At 39.3% G+C, this 21,959-nt stretch overlaps 1 protein-coding gene across 3 annotated transcripts in view; it reads right to left on the bottom strand.

Moving 5' to 3' along the window:
* Positions 1-21,959, bottom strand: part of RELN (reelin) — a 518,586-nt gene that overhangs the window by 437,143 nt on the left and 59,484 nt on the right. For all 3 annotated transcript variants that reach the window (XM_047695315.1, XM_047695316.1, XM_047695317.1), the window contains exon 2: positions 10,043-10,153. In XM_047695315.1, the coding sequence (XP_047551271.1) occupies positions 10,043-10,153 (111 nt within the window). The remainder of the gene's footprint in view (positions 1-10,042; positions 10,154-21,959) is intronic.

The raw sequence follows: 21,959 nt of genomic DNA, 5'->3' as shown, positions 1-21,959 counted from the left end.
TAATCCAATCAAGAAATGGGCAGAGGACATGAACAGACATTTCTGCAAAGAAGACATCCAGATGGCCAACAGACACATGAAAAAGTGCTCCATATCACTCGGCATCAGGGAAATACAAATCAAAACCACAATGAGATATCACCTCACACCAGTCAGAATGGCTAAAATTAACAAGTCAGGAAATGACAGATGCTGGCGAGGATGCGGAGAAAGGGGAACCCTCCTACACTGTTGGTGGGAATGCAAGCTGGTGCAACCACTCTGGAAAACAGCATGGAGCTTCCTCAAAATGTTGAAAATAGAACTACCCTATGACCCAGCAATTGCACTGCTGGGTATTTACCCTAAAGATACAAACGTAGTGATCCGAAGGGGCACGTGCACCCGAATGTTTATAGCAGCAATGTCTACGATAGCCAAACTATGGAAAGAACCTAGATGTCCATCAACAGATGACTGGATAAAGAGGAAGTGGTATATATACACAATGGAATACTATGCAGCCATCAAAAGAAATGAAATCTTGCCATTTGAGACGACGTGGATGGAACTAGAGGGTATCATGCTTAGCGAAATAAGTCAATCGGAGAAAGACAACTATCATATGATCTCCCTGATGTGAGGGAGAGGAGATGCAACATGGCGGGTTGAGGGGGTAGGAGAAGAGTAAATGAAACAAGATGGGATTGGGAGGGAGACAAACCATAAGTGACTCTTAATCTCACAAAACAAACTGAGGGTTGATGGGGGGAGGGGGTTGGGAGAGGGGGGTGGGGTTATGGATATTGGGGAGGGTATGTGCTATGGTGAGTGCTGTGAAGTGTGTAAACCTGGCGATTCGCAGACCTGTACCCCTGGGGATAAAAATATATGTTTATAAAGCTGTAAAAAAAAAAAAAAAAAAAGAAAAAGAAAAAAGAAAGGATGAATACCCAAGTTTTGTAGCAACATGGACGGGACTGGAAGAGATTATGCTGAGTGAAATAAGTCAAGCAGAGAGAGTCAATTATCATATGGTTTCACTTATTTGTGGAGCATAACAAATAGCATGGAGGACAAGGGGAGATGGAGAGGAGAAGGGAGTTGAGGGAAATTGGAAGGGGAGGTGAACCATGAGAGACTATGGACTCTGAAAAACGATCTGAGAATTTTGAAGGGGTTGGGGGTGGGAGGTTGGGGGCACCAGGTGGTGGGTATTGTAGAGGGCACGGATTGCATGGAGCACTGGGTGTGGTGCAAAAATAATGAATACTGTTATGCTGAAAAAATAAAAAAATTAAAAAAAAAAAAAGAAAATAAGAACTTCACTATCATGTATCGTTAGGACATTGATCTGCCCTAAGTTAGGAGGCTGGAGTGGACAATCTTCTGAACTTCTGTCTATCTCTTGATTCTAAAGAAGTCATTTCATAAGCCTCCCTCCTAGCTAAAGGCATGGGTGCCTGCCACCTCCAGGAAAATAGGGACAAAGTGATAAACAGGGTAATAAATTTCCCCAGAAAATCCAGTGATGAAATTTATATACTTTTGTATGGTTTTAAATACATGTATAGATGTATAGATTTATATGTACATATATAGATTTAGAAATACCCTCAAAGTTGAAGACAGTAATATTCACTGTCTTGTCCATACCAGGACACTTACACTCATGCATGTGTTTATTGATGTCAGCTCCAATAGTAAAATACCCCACAAATCCTCAAAGATTTGTAGTGGTTTATTTATTCAATAAATATTTATTGAGCACTTGTTTTGTGCCATAAGAGTGAAGAGGACTAGATCATCTCTTACCCTCAAAAAGGTATAAAGGTTTTAAACAAGTAAATTCAATAGATTGGTAGAGATGGCTGGTGGAGGTCAGGGCAGAGATTGAAGTATGGAGGAGAGAACAGAGAATTTATGGAGGTAGGCGTCAGGGAAGAGCAGGGAGTAGGATCATAAAGACTCAGTAGAGGAAGTGAGTCAGGGCAAAGGCCCTGAGAGAACTGGGATGTCTGCTCAGCTGAGAGAACCAGAAGAAAGTCAAAGCACTATAGACAGAGGTGTGGGGTTTAACACAGCTGGGATTCTGGAACTGTGTTTGGGTTATGACTGGTGCACAGGTGTATGTGTGTGTAAGTGTGGTGGGAGTGAATGTGCCTATAAAGGAATGGAAGGAAGAGTCGGGAGCCCTATAGGCTGGGCTATAGCTGAGAGGGCCTTCTTTTAATCAAGGTTCTTTTGGTTGTAATAGAAACCAACTCAAGTGGGCTTGGGCTGTAGGGGAACTTAAGGAGAGGTTATAGAGCTGAGTTTTAATTATGACTTTGCCACTCCCTATGCCTGACCTTGGGCAAGTTAGTTACCCTCTCTATACCTCAGGTTCTTGATCTGTAAAATGAGGGTAATTAGTGGGATTTTTGTTGGGATCAAAAGAGTTAATACCTGCAACACACCTGCCACACAGCAAGTGCTTGAAAAATGTTAGCTCTTTTTATTATTGTTTCTTAGAACCAAGGAATATCCCAGCCTGATGGGAAGAAAGCCAAAAATAAGAGCCTGGAAACCTTTGGCACCTCAGGCATCATTCTGTGTCCCCTTCTCTTCTCCCTGCACAACACTCCTTTGAGCCCTTGTGAATGATGACTGCCCAGACCTCCCAAATGTTTAAACATCCCCTGATTAGCACATGAAGAGTTGGACTGGGATGGATGAGTCTTGGTTCCAATTCCTGTATTGGTAAATATGATTGACTCAGCTTGGCTTGGGTATCTCACTCGTGGTTTACATGGGGCCAAAAGGTTGGGGTAAAATCATGCCACAATGGCCTAGCTCCCTTGAATGGCAGGAAGGAGGGCAGTGGAGTAATTCATCTTGATTTTTATATTTAATCATTTTCGGGGCTAAGCCACAGACCAGACTACACAATTTGACCTTCAGAGGTTTTAGAGCCTCTGATAAGTATTGAAGGACATTGGTTTTTCCAATTGCTTTGCAGACTCCTTAAACTTTTTCTTTTCCAATTTGCAGAGCCCTAACTACTTCAAAGAATCTGGAAACTGGGGGCACCTGGGTGGCTCGGATCATGATCTCAGGGTCCTGGGATTGAGCCCCATGTTGGGCTCTCTGCTCAGGGGGAAGCCTGCTTCCCCCCCACTCTCTGACTGCCTCTCTGCCTACTCGAGATCTCTGTCTGTCAAATAAGTAAATAAAATCTTAAAAAAAAAAAAAGAATCTGGAAACTGTCGAACTTCCATCTACTAAACAAAATGTGGCATAGCCATACAATGGAATATTATTTAACCATTAAAAGGAATGAAGTACTGATACCAGCTACAACATGGGTGAATCCTGAAAACATGATACTGAGTAAAAGACACCAGACACAAAAGGCCACATATTATATGATTCTATTTACATGAAATGTCTAAAAATAGGCAAATGCATAGAGACAGAAAGTAGATTAGTTGTTGTCAGGGACAGCGTGGGGGAAGCACTGAGGGGTGACTTCTAGACAGGGATGGAGTTTCTTTTGGAGGTGATAAGATATTCTGAAACTAGACAGCAGTGTTGGTAGTACAACCTTGTGAATAAATTAGAAACCACTGAAATGTATACTTAAAATTGTAAATTTTATGGTATGTGAGTTATATTTCAGAAAATGTATCTGAGACCTGGATATGATGTCAGAACATTGGCTTTACTCATCACACTTACACCATTTCATGCAATAGCCACTACTTGCCCTTCCTAGGCCTTGCTTCCTTGCAGGGGCTAAGCCAGGGTCCTGAAGGTCCATTTTAGCTCTAAATTCTATGGGTAAGAAACTGGGTGTGTTGCTCACCATCTAAATGAAAGTCAACCTTTCTCTTTCAAACATTCTGCCTCTTGAGCTAGCTTCTCATTCTATCTCCTGTTTCAGAGAAAGAATTCGCTCTTCTTTCTGAGTTTTTAAATAATACCTATGTCTAGGTGGCTCAGTTGGTAAGTGTCCAACTCTTGGCTTCAGCTCAGGTCATGATCTCAGCGTCATGAGATTGAACCCTACCTCAGGTTCCATGCTCAGTGGGGAGTCTGCTTGAGAATCTATCTCTCCCTCTGCCCCTCCCACTGCTCTTGCTCTCTATCTCTTTAAAATAAAATAAATAAAATCTTTAAAAATAAATAAATAATACCTATTTTAAGCACATGTACTAGGCACTTGAATCAATAATTCATTTAATCCACCCAACAATTTTGTGAGTGAGGCACCTCTCATTTTACAAAGGCAGACATGGAGGCTTAGGGAAAGAAAGAATGTGGCCCAAGTTAGGAAGAAGCAGCGGCAGGGGGCCTTGGGACCTGAGCTGCCTAGCTCTGGAGGTCATGTGATGAACCCTGCCCTGAGCTGCCTTTCCCCACCAACTCCTCCACTTGGCTCAAATTTCATGCCCCGCAACATTTGCTTCAGCAATCTGTTGACTAATTCAACAGCTTTATATTCATCATGTTCACTATTCTAGTAAATGATTCTTTTTAGTTATTTAGGAATTGGGAAATAATCCCTGAATTCCTTAGTCATATGTCAAATACAAACTACATTATACTATTTCTTAATGAAGGTAATGCTGGCATATGCAAATGGAATTGAGACTTAATGACTTAACACCAAACTGAGGTTAATACCCAGTAAATAGGAAAAATTAATGGCAATTTCAACTCTTGTCAGCTATGCTCCTGGTATCATTAACTACAGCAATTTGTTTAATTAACCTGAAGTCTTCTTGTTAATTATAGATCATTTACCATATCCAATAAGAGGTCATGCCTTCAAAATCCCTGAATATGTTCAAAATTCCTCAAGCATGTTACAATGCATTTCTTTGTAAAGAGACAGATAAAATAAATTTAACAAGGTCATTCTGAATAATTTAGCCTAATTTAGGCTGGTGAATAAAGAGCATTACTATACAGGATCCCATTTAATGAAGTTGCTAATGGCCGTCCCTTCTTTATATTTTTTAAAGCCTAAATATATGTATGTATAACATATGTGTGTGTCTCAAAGGCACAAAGATAGGCACCTAAGACTGAACTATATTTAATGCCCAGGGATGTAGGGTCCTAGTGACAATCAGTAAAGTTGTAAAAGGTTCTACTTAGTTTCAATGTGAAGGATAACTAAAACTTAGCTTAAACAAAGCCTATATTTTTATTTTTAATGACAATAAAACAAAAATTTGCATCATGGCAATGAAACGTTAACATACAATCAAAATCTACTAGTAAAGTACACATTTTTATTAACTAGTAACCAACATAAGATTTACTAAAATTTTAAATCTTGAAACACTAAAATAATTTGTTTTATAAATATATCCCCTCTCATCTAAAGTTAGAGTGTCCGATTTCAGTGGGAAAAAAAATCAGATCTTTAAGTTAAAAAATTCTACTACCCTGTTTCAAAAATAATATTGATAATATTAAATTTTTATGATTGTGTGCCTGGGTGGCTCAGTTGGCTAAGCAACTGCCTTGGCTCAGGTCATGATCCTGGAGTCCCAGGATCAAGTCCCACATCAGGCTCCCTGCTCAGCAGGGAAATCTGCTTCTCCTGCTGACTTCTCTCCTCTCATGCTCTCTCTCTCTCATTCTCTCTCTCTCAAATAAATAAATAAATAAATAAATAAAATCTTTTTAAAAAATGACATGATTGACTGAATGCTTAAGAGAAAAAATTAAAAAGAAAAAAAATCTTGGATCACTTCACCATATTTTCTCCCCAAACTTAGATTTCATCAAATCTTGCCATTTTAAGAATTTCATAATTTAACAAATGACTGGATCCAGAATGCCTCATTACTATAGAAAAAGGAAAGGAAACATATAGAAAATTACAAAAGTTTACATGAAAAACTGTTAAAATGGCTCACATATTAGCTGAGCACAATGATCTAGCAATGGTAAAGCACAACATTAAATTTATGGAAGGTCTAACAATTTGAAGTGTGGCTGCCACTCATCAAACCTGCAAACCCAGTTCTTCGGTTTTAGAGCCAGAATACCAAAAACTAAGTAAAATGCTTTTAGAGCCAGAATACTAAATATTGAGTAAAATGCATTTCAGCCTCTGGAAAAGGAATAATTTTGTATGAAAGGATATTCAAATAGCCCTTCTTTGAGCGACCACAAAGAACCTTGAAGATTTACATGATTGAGCTGGAATTCAATGCCAAAGACAAGAGGAAGCATTTTTTTTTTCTTCTGGGATGCACAAAGAGATATCCATAATTAAACATCACTCTTCCCTAGGGCAGCGTGTTTTCTTATATTGACAAGCAAAATGAGGTATTTCAAATCACGCATTGTTGGCATACAGTCATTTTTTGCATAGCTATTGTTTTAATGTATTTCTGGCTATTAGGCATTTGTCTATTTTTGGTCAGTGAGGCATGTATTTTAAAGAATTCTGGTTTTACATAAAAGGCTGTAGTTATGTTAGTGGAATTACATTTATACAACAGTATCTTGAGAATAATTATAGCCTTATTTTGGCTGGTCACACACACATTTTATATTTAAAGGAGAGCAGCTATAACTTTCATGTAATTAGTACGATTAAAATTATCTATAAAGGGAAAAACTTTCAGAAGTACTTTTTAGACTCAACTTTATGTTTTACTTTGTCTTAGTTAACACAGCTAGTTAAATATATCCCACCCTAATCCTATGCTGTTGGGAAAATGCCAAGCAAACCAAATTTGCTTAACATTCCATCAATTAAGTCAGAGCCTAATGACAGATTACATATCCAATAACTCTGTTGTTCTAGATCAAAGAATGCCACATTTTTTTTCCAACCTGACCCTACTGTAACTACTAAACTACCAAAAAGCAACAATTTTTTTACAATTTACCTCCTGTAGGAATTTCCTCTCCTTTTTTACCAGCACCCTACTCAGATCTTCATTTCCTTAAATTTCTTAAATTTAAATGTTAAACTTCAGTCAGATATCAAAAAATTCAAGTGCTTTTGTTTTCTAAAGTGACCATTTATCTAAAACAGACATTTTATGTCCTGCTCTCTAGTCAAAAACAGCACTTCCAAAGATTAACTCTGTTTAATAATATTGAGGTGTGTACTTTAAAATTTTTTAAAGGAATTTACCACTATCATATAAATCTATATAAAATTATGTGGCTATTACTGGAACTTACAAAAGATCTCATTTATCTATCCATCCATATAAAAATCATGTCCTATAAAAATGCCGGTTGACTGGTAGGAGACCTGAACTATGATTGTGGAAGTCAAACGACCATGAACAGACTTCATGTTTTGAAGCCTCTTCAGACCACCAGCCTCATGATCCAGGGTTCACAGTGATGGGGAGACCAAATGCAACTTAAGCTAATCAAAAAACATTCTAATTCAAATGCAAATGCCTTTGTACAGCTTTCAAAGTCATGCGAGAAAATGTCTGGAAGCCCAGGTGTTTCACATAACTCCTGACAACAGGAGTGGCTCAGTCGGTCGAGGCCCCCAGTCGGGCTCTGTACTCAGCGTGGAGCCTGCTTGAGATTCTCTCTCTCTTCCTCTCCCTTTTGCTCCCCAGCCCCAAAATAAATTAATTAAAAAAATAATTTCTAACAATTGGATTCCGAGTTTTCCGTTTGGCTTACTAGCTAAAATCAGAAGCAATAAGACACATGCATTTTATGTGTTCTTTCAAAATGTGTTTACAACATACTGATGAATGATATTTCATGATTTTTCTCATTGAAAGCCTCCATCATAGCCAGTGATAGTTATTTCATTCAGCCAAGTCCTCTCAAATCATGTGGATCTATAAACCCCAGATTAATGGCTCCTAAGATCTGTTTTTTGCCCCTCCAAGAAGCTATAGACAAGTCATGGGCTGGGAGAAGCAGCTGCTTCCATTATAAGGATAATTTTGGAATACCTCGGTTTACTGAGTATTTCCTATGTGCTAAGGGCTTCATGTAAATTACCTCCTTTAATTCTCACAAATCTTATGAAGGAGGTGCTTTACCAACCCCTTCCACAGATGAGGAATTCAAGCTCACATCTCAGCTCAATGCCACTTCCTCAGGAAAAGCCTCTCCTACCTCCATCCCATTTCACTCCAGACCAGATCTAGTTCCTCCGGCATAGCCTCTTCCAGCCCTCAGGACTTCAGCAAGCTGGCCTCTGGCATGATAGCAAGATTTGCTATTATGTATGTATATGGTCAGTTAAATAATGTCTATCTCTCCCATTTAATGAATGTAGACGAGTGGTTCTCAAACTTTGGTGTGCACCAAAATCAACTGGACAGCTTCTCTGAAAGTGGTCACTGGGTCTTCAACCAGCACATGTGGCTCACTGAGTCTAAAGACAGGCTTGAACCCTGTCGTCACGGACTCCAAGTGCTGCTGTTGCCGCCAGACCTGGACTGGCCCAGTACAGCATTTCTTAGCCCTGTGTGAACACTGGAACATTCCAATCAAGCAACTGAAATGGCATTAAAAACAACCGATGCCCATACCCCACTTCCAGAGGTTTTGATTTAACTGGGCTAAGGGAGCACCCAGAATGTCTTATTCCAAATACTGTATTCTTTTACTAAAAAAATTGCTTATCTAAAAGTCAAATTGAACCAGATGGCCTATAAATTTTTATTTGTTAATCTGGCAACCCTTCTTGTGAGGCCTGTTGTAACATAACAGGTAGTACATGATGTAGGGCCATGTACGTGATACACGTAGATAGGACTGTAAGCTGACTTTCGCCTCTATAGAGCACAAAAAGGATGGGGCTAAATAAGGGGAATTTTTAGATCAAATTTTTTTTCCTGAGGATTAGAACCTAAAGTAGTTACCAACACATTGTATCTGAGATCTTTTAAAAACAGGGCAAATTCTCAATGTCACATAATTTAACGTGATGACGAAATGACTTCCAGGTTCTGTGAAGCCCCGAGGCTATGAGCCTCATACTGGGCCAGTAGGTGACGAGGGGGTGACAATGGGGCATCGAGAGGACGGCTCTGACATCCATCAGTGAGTCACCTGGCCATAGCTACTGCTAGGATTTGGCGCAGAGTCAGCACCCTTTCATGTATCAAAAGTAGGTAAAAATTATCTATTTAATAAATACCCAGAAAAGATAAAACTTGGAACACATGGCTGCCTCTGATAATGCAATTCTATCTTTTTCATATCAATGGAGGGAGCCTTGTGGTTTCCAATTTCAGAGTAAGATCAGTGATTTCACATCTTACATAAACGGAGATATTAAATTTTCATTTTTGATGCTGAAAAGAGACTATTTAATTCCAGCTTGGCATGTTTACCACATAATGGGTAAACCGGGGATTTCCAGATTGAAAATCCTCTGGGCACGTAATGATCATGTAGCCTTCTGCTTCCCCATATAAGTAACCTGCCAGGGCTACAATTCAAGGATGAGGACTCATATAAGTGCTTTAAATATTAAAACATATTCTTTCATGAATACTCATAGAATTCACTCACCAACCATTACTACCTTCCACTTTGTACAATGCTCACTTGCCAAACTTAATGTGACCCTTTTCGCCTAACCCAGGATCGTAAGAACTGTTTCTAAAAACAGCTCATTGGGGCTGCCTGGTAGAGCATGTAACTCTTGATCTCAGGGTCACGAGTTCAAGCCCCATGTTGGAGGTAGAATTTATAATAATAATAAAACTTAAAAAATAGGTTATGGAATAATTGTATGCACGTCAGAGTGAATTCCAGTTCCAGTAACCTAAATGACAGAACACAAAAATCTACCTGATTCCCCAAGACTAAGCATAATAGCGTCAACAGACGGAGAGGGATAGAAAGGTTGTCACACCTCGTTTATGGTTGGCTGTACAGTCACATGACTTATTTCAAGTCACCTAATGTCAAGCAAACAACAGGAAAATCGCTTCAGATTAGTTACTCTGAAATCATCAATGTCTGATCCTTTTAAAACAGATGTTTTAAAAAATAAGATCTGTTGTTGTTTAACCATGGACAATTCTTGATGGTATATGTCAGGATAGCTTACCAAATCCAAAAGCATTAGAACCTCCAATACTCTGTGAAGCCTGCACACTTGTGGACGTGTACAGTCCTGTCACCAGCAAGCCGTCAAAGAAGGTGCTTGTTGAAATTGTCACTGAAATGCAGGGAGGGAAAAAGAAAAGAAACCTCAATTAATACAATCCGAATACTGAGACACGTTGCTGAAGAGTTAAACATTGTCAAAACAATTTTTACTCATAATTTTAAAAACTATTTTTATACTGTTGCTAGTTAGTATTTTCTTTCCATCAGGAACTATAAGCAGAGGAGCAAAAAAGAAGCTCCGATCTCCAATGTCTGTAATTGCTGGTCCTAAATTTAGTACATTAGATCGCTCTTTCTGCATTCATTTACACATTCCCCAGCTATATGCAAAATCATCTGAAAATAATGTAGTATTGAATAGTTAGCTTCCCACCTCCACTACCACCCCTGAAGGCAGTCAAAGGCATTGCTGGAGTTTTGGCATTGCTACTAAACACTTTTTTTTTTTTTTAAGTATTCCATACTGTGGGAAACAATCTTACAGCGGCTGGGAGAAGAACAATAAGATACACTGTATTTCTTATTGTGCATCTACATTTCATAGATGAATCCCCCTGAAGTTTTTCAACAAAAGCAGACTAATTTGCATGAAGACAGATAGCCTTTTTTCCTTCTGAGAACAAAAAAGGAAGACCACAGCATGCCTTAAGGTTCAGAACAAAGTCTGCAAGAGGAGTCCAAATGGTTTCCTAACCAGAAAATCAGGATGTTCCTGGGAAAAAAGAGTCACACACAATGGATCTGTATGCCACTCAGGTCTGGGTTCTAAAAATTTTATCTTGCTCACCACCCTAAAATAATGATTAAAATTTCTGCCTTGACATAATATTTTCTCCTGCATTGGTTTGATAAGATTAAGATGATGCCATTTGTAGGAAGCAGCTGGGAAAAGGTAATATTATTTTGGTAGTGCACAGTACAAGGCTATCATCGCGCTTGGTAGCAGTAGGAGAATGGCCAGATTCACATTAAGTGTGATGAGCATGTTTAAATCAAACTCCAGGAAATCCAGAGACTGGAGCTGAAGGGTCTCAAGCGTCCATATTAGAAAGCAACTAACAAGACTCATAGATCAACAGAACAGCCTGACATCACGCTACCCTCACAACGGCATTGGGTATTGGAACAAATCACCTTCACATCCTTCAATAATAGCTAATATTTTGACTGCTAGCACATAAACCACTCAGCTGGGCACTGAGCTAAGTAGTTAACATGTATTATCTTATTATCAAAACATTTCTGTAAAAGGAGTACTATCATTATTCCCGGGGCACAAATGAGGAATTTGTGGCACAGAGCAATTTAGAACCTTGTTCAGGACAATCGGATATCATCCAAACACATTTGATGCTGATTCTCCTGTTTTCTCTCTGCCTGCACACCACCCCCTCCCCCACTCCTGATCCCACAGAAGCCAAATGACGTAGCCAAACCCTTGTTTAATACACTATTTCCCAGATTATTCACATGCATGAGGAGTGCTTGAAGAAAAGGAGAGTAAAAGCTACAGGACCCAGTGTCACTGATATTAGAGAGGAAGAGGGCTAAGGGTAGCCAGGAGGTGACCCCTATGGCATGGTGGATGGAGCCCTAGGCTGGGTACGGGATCCGGTGAACAGGTACTTATCTGCTACTATTTTTTCTCAAGCAAAAGCACTTCATCACTTTGAGTCTCAGTTTCCTCATTTATGGAATCACACCCTCATCATCAGCCCCGTTTTGGCTGCCCCAGATTCCCACAGTTGGTTCTATTGCTGTCTCCAACCTTTGGTTCAGTGAGTTACCTTGGCCAAGGTAAATAGTGTTTAAACAGCTTCTGTGTCCCCATCCAGTGGGGTTCAGAATTAAATTGCTTTCTCTTAAATCAACTATACTAGCCACTCATGTCTTAGATTGTCCTTCCCAGCAAATCAGACCCAACCTACGGTTCTCACTGTGGACCTATGGGACCCTGCTTTTACCCTCTTCCTCTCCATCCACTCCACTCCAGTCCAGTTAGACAGCAGCAATTCTGTATTAAATACACAAATACAGCCCCTGTGGACTCCTCCATTCCTTCATGCTTCTACTCTGGTTCTTATTTCCAAGACACTATAAAAATCTAAGAGTTTTATGAGTTAGGAAGTGAGGCAAGCCTGAATCTGAATCTCACCTCTCTCTACTTCTGATCAATGTGTGACCTTGGCTCAGATTCCTGAAATTTACAAAAAGAGGAATATATCCAATTTACTGTAAGAATGAAAAGAAATACATCTACAATCTATCTGTTTAACAAACTATCATGCATATAGTAACTCACCAGTGAAATTCAGCTCCCTTTCCCTGCCCTCTTTCAGACCTTGAAGCTCTGCCTTGTTCTTCCTTCTGCAGACCTGGAGTACTACAGAGAACTCCTGACATCTGCTGAAGACACAGCCAATCGCTGGACGGCCCACATCGGAGTCCTGCTTCCTGCTGGGATGGTCTACTACCCTCTCAGGCGCCACTTCATTTCCACCCACAATCTACAACATGTCTCAGCTGTAACCCCAGCAGGCTCCAGATAAGTGGCATCCCCAGCTTGCTACTAATACGCCTTCTCTTCCAAAAGATACTCTGCTGAGTGTTGACCTAAAGCAGAGGGTAAATACACTTGGAGAAAGGGCTGAAAAAGAGGAGGACCATACGTGACAGCCCGTGGCCTTCCCTAACTGCCCCCAGCTATTCAGCTCTGGTCTCAAACAATGAGACCAGTCAGTCTACCATGACGATTGATAAATTCAACTTGATGGCTTATACATATCTAGTGATATTTCAATATCTTAGACGTGCGCACTTAGAGAGCTGCCTGCATGGCCTGGGACTCATTTGGGGGTATTGAGCACAACCAACATCTACTGTGCCCCTTAGATGTCCACCTGGGCTGTCCATCCCTTTCCAGGCCTCCCCTCTCATCTGCTGCTCTCCAGACCCAAAGGATGATGCAAATTCTGATCTTAATGCCTCCATACAATGCAGTGCCTACTTCAGATCAATTCTTGTCTTTACATAGATTCTTGGGTGCTGAAACAGCAAGGTGTAGTGAAAACATCCCAGAAATAAAAGGACTGGAATGTATCACCAGCAATATGTGCAAGGTCAGATCGGGTGAGCTTTTCTCCTGCTTGGTTCTATTCCTAGTTGTAGTGAGACGAATATCGATTGTTTGGTAAACTCATGGCTAGGTGGACATATCATTTCTAAACATTGAGTGTCTTAGAAAACGAAATTGAATACTGTGAAAAACACTTCTTAACCTTAGAAGGTCCTGGCTTTAAAAGGCCTCCATAAACTGACTATTCTCACATTTCTGTCTCCTGTCCTGATCTCTACCATACCTCTTTGTACATACTCCAGATATATATCAAGATACTGCTCAACATCCTCACTTGGACTTTCAAGAGATGTCTCAGAGTCAATGTGACCAAAACTGAATGCCCACACCCCCCCACCCCCTGCCAAACTGCTGCTTCTACAGCCTTCACCAGATCAGTGGTTGGCAGCACCGTCTGTCCTGCTGAGTCACCTCAGGAATCACCTTCTCCCATACACTGCATCTAGTCCATCAGTAAATCCTATCAGCCCTACCTTCAGAACATATCCAGAATCTGACCACATACTACCCTGTTCTAAGATTCCATCATTTCTTACGTGGATTATGGTATTAGACTTTGATGTGGTCTTCCTGGTTCTACCCTCCTCTCTCTAGAGTCTATTCTCAGTATGAGTCAGAGAAACTCTTTAGAACATTCATTGGATCATGTCACTCCTCTACTTACAACTTCTTCACAAAGTCAATGTCAAAGTCTTCACAATGGCCTACAGAGTCCTCCGTGACCTGCCTCCATTCCCTCTTTCCTCATCTCCTTCTGCTCCTCCCTGGCTCACCCGACTCCAGACATATTAGCCTCCTTGTTGTTGCTCAGACATGCCCAGTCTTCACACCCATAACTTCCTCTGCCTTGCACTCCCCTCCTTCAGATTATTAAAGTAATTATCACCTTCTAACATATTGTAATCATATATTTACTCACAATGTTTTTTGTTTATTATGTTTATTGTCATTCTTATTCTGCAGAATGTGAACATTATCAAGGCAGAAATCTTAGTGTTTTGTTCAGTGGTACATCCCAAGCATCTGGAACAATTCCTGACACTCTTGGGTGTTCAATAAATATTTACTGGAATACATATTAATGAATAACTCATTCATACAAAAATGACAGAAGGTTGTCTTATCTTCAACTTGTTTCCAGAGGAAAAGGATGTTGTGAATGATAACTTTGTATGTCAAATGAATCCCATTTGGAAAAGCCACATGGAAAAAAAAAAGAAAAAGAAAAGAAAAGTTGGCTAATTATATATTTATTTATTTTTTTAAAAGATTTTATTTGTTTATTTGACAGAGAGAGATCACAAGTAGACAGAGAGGCAGGCAGAGAGAGAGAGAGAGAGAGAGAGAGAGAGAGAGGGAAGCAGGCCCCCCGCTGAGCAGAGAGCCCGGTGTGGGACTCGATCCCAGGACCCTGAGATCATGACCTGAGCCGAAGGCAGCGGCTTAACCCACTGAGCCACCCAGGCGCCCCGGCTAATTATATATTTAAAATGTTATCCAGAATGCAAAATGATTGATGCAGGGATCGAGAGACCAATCTAAGACATTTGTGGAAGAAAAAAAAAAAAGGCAGGTCACTTTAAGTATAGGTTATAAGTTCACACAAATCAACTAAATAAAGAGTTCCCTATTAGAAACTAATTGAGAGGCACCTGGGTGGCTCAGTCATTGGGCGTCTGCCTTCAGCTCAGGTCATGAGCCCAGGGACCTGGGATCAAGCCCCACATTGGGCTCCCTGCTCAAAGGGAAGCCTCCTTCTCCCCCTCCCACTCAGCCTGCTTGTGTTCCCTCTCTCGCTGTCTCTCTCTCTGTGTCAAATAAATAAAATAAAATCTTTAAAAAAAAAAGATACTAACTGAATATAATCTATTTCTCTATTTGCTAGAGTCGGGAGTTTACATTTATTTTTGAGGGGAAAATAATTATTTGCCTTTTAAAAACTGCTATCTTGACAAGCATTCCTTCTCCTTCTTTAAACATGTGTAATGCATAATCCATATGTGAACTGAAAATCGGTCTCTTTCTTTCAGAAAGAGGATCTGTTGCCCAGACTCTTATGGGTTATGAGACATAGCTTTCCAATCACTGGCTTCCCTTTTACTCAAGAAGACAACGGGTCCAGCTTCTGCATTCAAAAAACATCTGACACAGTTTGGATTCCCTGACAGTTTGCAGGAAACTTCAGAATGTCTGCAGCCTACATGCTTTTCCTGACGAGAGCACCAGCAGCAAACACAGGAACAGTCTGAGCAAGATGCTGAAAACTTTATGCCAGGGCACTCCGACTTTGAAACTACGGCAGGAATACACATCCCTCTGTCCTTTGCTTTCCCTTTCAACAGATGTTTCCATTTATCTCTACTTGCAGCCTCTGGTTAGTCTGTCAGGGTTTCCCAAACAAACAAAACCCCCACAGAAACAAGTAACTGTTTCAGGCATCCAGGCTGCTCTGGCTCACTGTCCCTCACCTTAGTGATTCTGTAACATCAGTCACTGTCAGTTTCTGTTTTCACACTTAATAATTACCTTACCCTCTGATATCTTCCTGATTCCTTTCACTCAAGCTCCATCTGACCCCCAATGTGCACTAGTTCTTCCCCGTCCTATGTGCCCTGACTTGACTTTCGTTCCTCTGATCCCACCGGGACTCACCCTTGAAGCACTATCTGACCTTCCCCAGTCTCAGCTCATCAATTACATCTACACACTGCTGCCAGCCAAGCAATTGAAATAATTTTCTTGAAAGCAGAAGAGTGATCTCCGATAAATTGTTTTAAAGTTTACTATATACAAGTTCCAACGTGGCTCATGATAGGGAAAAACCTGGAGCTCACATTGCTGAATGTAAAGTTATATGAATATGTACATGAACTAGAAGGAAAATTTACAACTTTCGTATTGTTTTAAGTTTCTGATTCAGAATGTAATTGTCCCACTATATAATTTAAAATGTTGCAAAGCTAATGTCATTTAAAAAATGTTTCCTTTAAAAAATATTTTATAAAACTACCTTTGCAAGTAGAAGTTTTCGTTAAAAGATATAAATTTGGGCACACTGGGATAGGGGAAAATTGTACAGAGTTTTTGGATTTGGACTACATTTAAGATGAACAACTATTAGGACTACCTATATCTAGCTGATATCTAACTAGCCCAGTTAATACGCAAAGACTTCTTTCTCTTTCCAAGATTATGATCCATGTGCTCTGATACTAAGAAGATGGGAAACAACACTTAGCAAGTATCAATTCACTTGAAAAGAAATTTATTATGTAATGAGAATAATTGCTGAATCTATGTGCTAGTCTTTAAAATTTTACTATGATGGTCTTTTAAATTTTCTTTCAGAAAAAAATCCTATTAAAAAGGGAAAGGAAGAAGTTTATTATAAACACACTTACTACAAATGCATTTAAGATGAGCAAACTAATCAAACAATAAAATGCACTAGAAAGTACATAATACATTCAGACTTAAAGCAACATATATGGGAATATATGTATATTGCTATATATGTATGTGTGTGTGTAGATACAGATATACATAAAACCTTCTATGAGCCAAGAACTGTGTTAGAAGTAAAATTTGGATTTTACTAGCTAGAAAGGAAAAAAAGATATTTTGAACTAGTTGTCTATTGGCAAAATGCTTATAAACTCTACCTGACATCCTATCAATTCTGGTTATTTTATAAAAATTGAAATATATCACCACCATACGACAGGACCCGCCACTCATCCATTTTAGACACCAAAGGTTAATATCAAATACTCAAATATTTCTATGACTTTAAATAGGTAAGCATCTACTTAAACGTGCCCATCTGCCATATCATCTACTTTTCATGGTTTCACAAATGTTTATGATACATTTATAAAACCCTCCCCCAGGAGACTTTATTTCTTTAGAGTCAACTTTTATATCTTTTATATTTCTGCATTAAAATGTTCTGCAGAGGGGCTCCTGGGTGGTTCAGCTGGTTAAGCCACTCACTGCCTTTAGCTCCAGTCATGATCCCAGGGTTCTGGGATCAAGCCCCACATCAGGCTCCTTGCTGAGCCAGGAGCCTGCTACTCCCGGGCCTGCAATTCTCCCTGCTTGAGCTTGCTCTCTCTCTCTTTGTCAAATAAATTAAAAATATATAATAAAATGTTCTACAGAGAACTAGTTACTTTAACTGTAAAGGGGGAAAAAAATCAGTATGAACAATAAAGACTGCAAGTAGAATTTTGAACCTACCAGTGTATTTTAGAGGAAAAAGAAAGCATGTATATGATTACCAATAATCAGAAAGCAAATGTGTCTTTATCAGATCACATCAATCCTTTGTTCAACAAGCATCTTTAGCTTCCTATTGTCCATAGATTAAAATCCTGTCTTCGGTGTGATTTCAAAGACCTTAAGGTTTGGCCATAACCATTCTCTCCAGTCAAGTTTCCCTCTTTCAGTGAAAACATCCTTTGACCCAATTAAACTAGAACATTACTTCCCTGTCTCTTCTTTCCTTAAAGGGAGTCCTCACCTAAAATGACTTCCCTATTTCCTTTGGTTAAAGTCCTCCCCATTCTTCCGGCACAGACCTCAGTGCCATCTTTCTCACAAAGTCTCTTCTGATCTCCTGGGGAAGCCCCCTATCCCCCCCAGTGACCCGGCCACTCTCAGAAACTGTGGAACACACGATTATTCTCCACCTTCCAGAGCTTGGCTTGGAAGAGGAGCTCAGTCAGCATTTACTGAATTCAACCCTACAGAAGTGCTTGTGAACATAAAATAACATTAAAATAAAATAAAACACAATAAAACGGAGAACATAGGGTAACCAATGAAAATAAAATTGTGATATCCAGCATCCCTTCCACAGAGAAAAAAGAACCAATGTTATTCACCGAGCTGTATGAAAATGCAGATTTCTCCTGAAAGGGCACAAAAACTAAAAATCTATGTGGTATTTTATTATGATACTCAAAAATCAGAAATGTCTGAGAAAATTTTGGTGGAATTTTACATCTAACGATATTAGTGTCTCTTTCACCCATGTGTACTTTGTGTGTGGGTGCAGACACACACACATTTTATGTACATATTAAATTAATCTTCCAGTGATTTTGTCACTAAGACACCTTCTGCCTTATCCTCACTCTGAAGTTACTCTGCCATTTCCTCAAATAAGAAATAAGAAGGGATCAAAAGGCTGAGGAGGTTGTGCATATCGCTCCCACATCTGTGTTAAATTGGCAATGAGCTCCGCTCCGCGACTCTATGAATATGGATTGCTGGGCTGTGACAGCAGAATGAAAACATGATGTAGCGACACAATTCAATTCTTATCAGTGGCTCAGAGAATAACTCTGTCTTGAAATGACTAATTACAGAGTCAGTTATTATCTATTAGAGCTTCTATTAACTGTTCCCAACAAGACCCTAATACCATTCTTGCAGAAAATCACTGTAAGATGAAAGTCTGGGAGAAAATAAATTTCGACGTTTAATGCTGTTGCATTTCATCCTAAAGCTTCTGGCCTACAAATGCTCTACGGGCCATTAAATTTTGATCACTTCAAGCATATTCCATTATGACTTTATAGAAAAGACCTTTAATATGTGCAGAAAAGAAACATATTATACAATATACGGACTGATGTTACCATCTTTTTCAAGATGACAAACATCAGAAGACAGCAAATTGCAAAAATGTTGAAATTAAGTAGCAGTGATCGTGCAGCAATTGCAGAGTTTCTATTTCTTATTTTTATATATTTTGAAAAGGAAAAACACCAGTAGAACTAATATTGTCAATATTAAAAAAAATGTTGCCGCATTTTGCCTTATGAACAGAAACTTGTTTGCCTTTTGAATACAGAACAGATTAAATAGCCTGAGGAACAAATATATTACTCTAAAAATGAAATAAACTGAGTTTATTTGCTGCAAAGTTTCATCAACACAGAGTGTTCAACTACTGGTTCCTCTTCAGTTAAAGTGCCCCTAGCTCTGGGTACCAAATAGAGACCATCTAAAAATACATTATAATTTAATTCAAAACCTCTATGACCATGATCCCTGAACTACTTCTCATTACATACATTAATTCCATTATGACATGATTTTATGTAGCTTTCAAATAGGAAGCCAGCCATTTCAATAATAACATCCCCAAACCAACAACCGCTGAGGAAAAATAAAAAAATTATCCCAGTAAATATTTAAAAGGAATGACTGGAGGTCAAGATTCTCTGAGGGAGGACATGAATGCCTAGTAGTAAACTGAATAAAGGATCCTAAAAAATTAGACCAGAAGCAAAGGGACGCCAGTGAGTCTTTTGTGAAGAGAAGAGAGAGGTCACACTTGCCCTACCCACGTATTCCAACAACTACCCAGAACACTGGGTGGCAAGTGGCGTGTGAAAGGAGGAAGAAATGGAAGCTGTGCTCCTCAAGAGGGATGGACTGGATGAAACACAGCAGCCTGTGTCTCCTGGAGGTCCTCAGAGGATGGCAAGGGCTTCACCTCCTCTTGGAAGGCAGTGGCGTCGCGGCGCCCCCAGGTGCCCCTGTACCCCAAGCCCCAGCCAGGTACATGGGCATCATTTCCCGGGAGCATGCCAGCAGGCGTTTCACCTGATGTCTGCTGCACTAGTCGTCATCACTGCCCTTTATTATTGGTATTATTGCTCCTCTTTTTCATTTTATATGGATTTCTCCTGTTCCTTGGGGGACAAAGGAGGAGGAAAGAATGGCCTCCAGGGAGGGCTAAATGCGGTGTGATGGAGGACAAGGCTGATGATCAAAATAATAAGGTCAAAGAGCTCTGGATGAGCCCACCTCGGAGAGCAGGGGGAGAACGAACGCCCTGGCGAACACTCTTCCACCTTTGTCTGCCCCTGAAAGGAGAGGAAACCCAGCACAAGATCTGGGAATTGTGACAGGTACAGGAGGCTGATCGCAGGCAAAATTTAATGATGGACTAACGCATTTTCTAGAGTCCGTAAAAATGCTCTTTGCTGGCTGGAAGATGGATCCAGCATCTCCGTGGAAGCCTCTTACGATGCATTTATTATAGATTCAGAGATTCAGATGAACTACAGTGAAGTTTTCACTTCCGGCAGCACCAGTCATAAAAGGAGGGCCACTGAGATTTTTTTCCTCCTTTAAATTCAACTTAGGAGATAAAAATGGGTGCAGTCAAATGTGTTCATGAATTTATCATTTAAAATCAAGCCCTTTGGAAGAAGTTTAAATGACAGCTTTTGGTGAATGTGAGATAAATCTGTTTATCCCTCCACATTGCCTTTCTGTTCTTTACTCCCTAGGGCTATCTGTCTGTCTCTTACACACACACACACACACACACACACACACAAACACACATATGCAGCCACATATACACACAGAGGCACACACTCAGCATTTCTGAACAAACTAACCTGTAGGGTAAAATCTCACATAACGTAATCAGGCATCCTGTCCTGAAACTTAGAAACGTATGTCAGAATAGGCACCTGACATGAGATCTTGAACGTTTCTGAAACCTCCTTAAGACTGTCCAATCTATGCCAAACACAGATTTCTTAACGAGTCATCTTAAATATAAAAAAAGAAAAACAGAACTCTACAACTCTCCAAGGTACTAGTACCAATTGCAGTTATAGTAATGATGTTTTTATCTTCCACTTCTGACTTTCATAATTCTGAATTTTTAAAAAAATGCCTAGAAATAATGATAAAATTATTTAGTTCCTAGAACCAAAAATACTTATTTTCCTCTATAAATTACATGCGATTGTAATTTAGAGAACTGCAGACAAGAGTTACTGGTATTTGTGACTTATCTCCGACCTTATTTTTCATATGTTACTTTCATATGAGGCTGGATGATACTCATACATGAAAATTTCATATTGTTGGTCCTGCACTTGATAAATTATTAAAGTGATGTGAATGAATGTGGTGTTCAGGTTTTCAGCAATTTTTATATCCTTTTGTTCTTTTTTAAAGAAAAGACTACCTTGTCTGTAAATCACAACTTTTTAAAATTTTAAGCAAAGATCAGCCTTAAAAGAAAGCATTTTTAGGAGATTTCTTATCCCTAACCTTCTCAAAGGAGTCCTAAGAATTTTTTCTTTGATACAAGGATGTTAATTAAGCTTTTCTAGAATGAGAAAAATACACCTAGTAGTTCTCATAAGCATATATACAGGTAAATATGTTACAGCACAGCTGCATAAAGACAAAAAAAAATGTATAATTTTTTCCATATAATCAGATTTAAAGACTTTACACAATCAAAAAGGCCTCTAACATTTTTGTTTTGTTTATATTATGCTCTCTTGATTTTTTTTTCTTTTTAACATGAAGTGCCCCCCAATTCCTACAAAATGCAGTTTTGACTGGGGGTAACTAAGGAAAAGTTGAACTCACATAACAAACCACAGGATGACTCGTCATAGTGCCCCAAATTGTTCAAGACATAAATACACGCTCTGTCTGTAGTTTTATTTGGTTTGATGACATATCATTACAAATTTTCAGAATATTTCCATATTTGTAACAACTGTATACTTGTTCAAGAACATGCCCAAGGGTGACATTCCTGGTACTCATGTATATGTCATATATTTCTGTTATGGGACAGAGATATGCATTATACATATTACATATATTATATATCTCTGTTATGTTTGTAAACTGACTAAATCAACGTTATTAATAATTGATAGAG

Source organism: Lutra lutra, chromosome 11 (assembly GCF_902655055.1).
Source record: "Lutra lutra chromosome 11, mLutLut1.2, whole genome shotgun sequence".
NCBI lineage: Eukaryota > Metazoa > Chordata > Mammalia > Carnivora > Mustelidae > Lutra > Lutra lutra.
Note: the sequence above shows the minus strand (reverse complement) of the source record. Positions and strands in the feature narration are given on the sequence as shown.